Source organism: Corvus brachyrhynchos, unplaced genomic scaffold (assembly GCF_000691975.1).
Source record: "Corvus brachyrhynchos isolate BGI_N302 unplaced genomic scaffold, ASM69197v1 scaffold46, whole genome shotgun sequence".
In the NCBI taxonomy this organism is placed as follows: Eukaryota; Metazoa; Chordata; class Aves; order Passeriformes; family Corvidae; genus Corvus; species Corvus brachyrhynchos.
Window position 1 is genome coordinate 6,654,049 of NW_008238838.1, and position 821 is coordinate 6,654,869.

Consider the following 821-nt stretch of genomic DNA (forward strand, 5'->3'; position numbering starts at 1 on the left):
TCAACTCTTGTGCCATGCTACACCTACAAACACTCCTGCTGTTTGTGTACAGAGGTCAGGCAGAATCAGTCCCTAACTGCACATCTGAATGATGTCCATGTCACTTTGCAGGTTCCCTATCGTTTGCATGCAGTCCTGGTCCATGAAGGGCAAGCAAATGCTGGGCACTACTGGGCCTTCATATATGACCAGCCTCGGAAAAGATGGCTCAAATACAATGACATCTGGGTGACAGAGTCATCGTGGGAAGAGCTGGAGCGAGAGTCATTTGGAGGCTTGAGGAGTGCCAGTGCCTACTGCCTGATGTACATCAGTGAACAGGTGTCCCATGTTGGTGCAGGTACAGAGCCACAACTGCTGGTTAATGAGATGTTTGTGTGCTGGTGTGTCTCTCTGGCCTGCATGATCATTATGTTTCTCGGCTTCCCCAGCACAGCTGTCTTTTGACAAAGCACAAAACTCCAGATGGGATTTGAAATAATCTGCTTCATGCTCAATTCGTTTCTAAATCCCTGATAGGGCTGAAAACTGCCATCCGGGTGAGATTGGAAGCAGCACCTTATGTGTGTACAGACTCACACTGCCCTTTTGCCCCATTTAACATGCATCTAGTGCTGGAGTTCTTAATTTTGACTCTTTGTGGTGTTTATATGGTGTTGGGGTTTTAGGAGTTCTCCTTTTGGTTTTTTTCCTCTGGAATTTTCCCCCATATGTGTTGCTAGGAGACAATAACAACTGGATATGTAAGAGAGACAAAAGACATGGCCACAGCTCAGGGGAGGGGTGCAGCTGGCTACTCTCTTTTACCTGGGTTTTTCTCG

The 821-nt window shown here is 47.1% G+C and overlaps 1 protein-coding gene across 2 annotated transcripts in view; it reads left to right on the forward strand.

The window, feature by feature from the left end:
* Positions 1 to 821, forward strand: part of USP28 (ubiquitin specific peptidase 28) — a 20,771-nt gene that overhangs the window by 8,703 nt on the left and 11,247 nt on the right. For both annotated transcript variants that reach the window (XM_017738519.1, XM_017738520.1), the window contains exon 15: positions 112 to 340. In XM_017738519.1, coding sequence (XP_017594008.1) covers positions 112 to 340 — 229 coding nt within the window. The remainder of the gene's footprint in view (positions 1 to 111; positions 341 to 821) is intronic.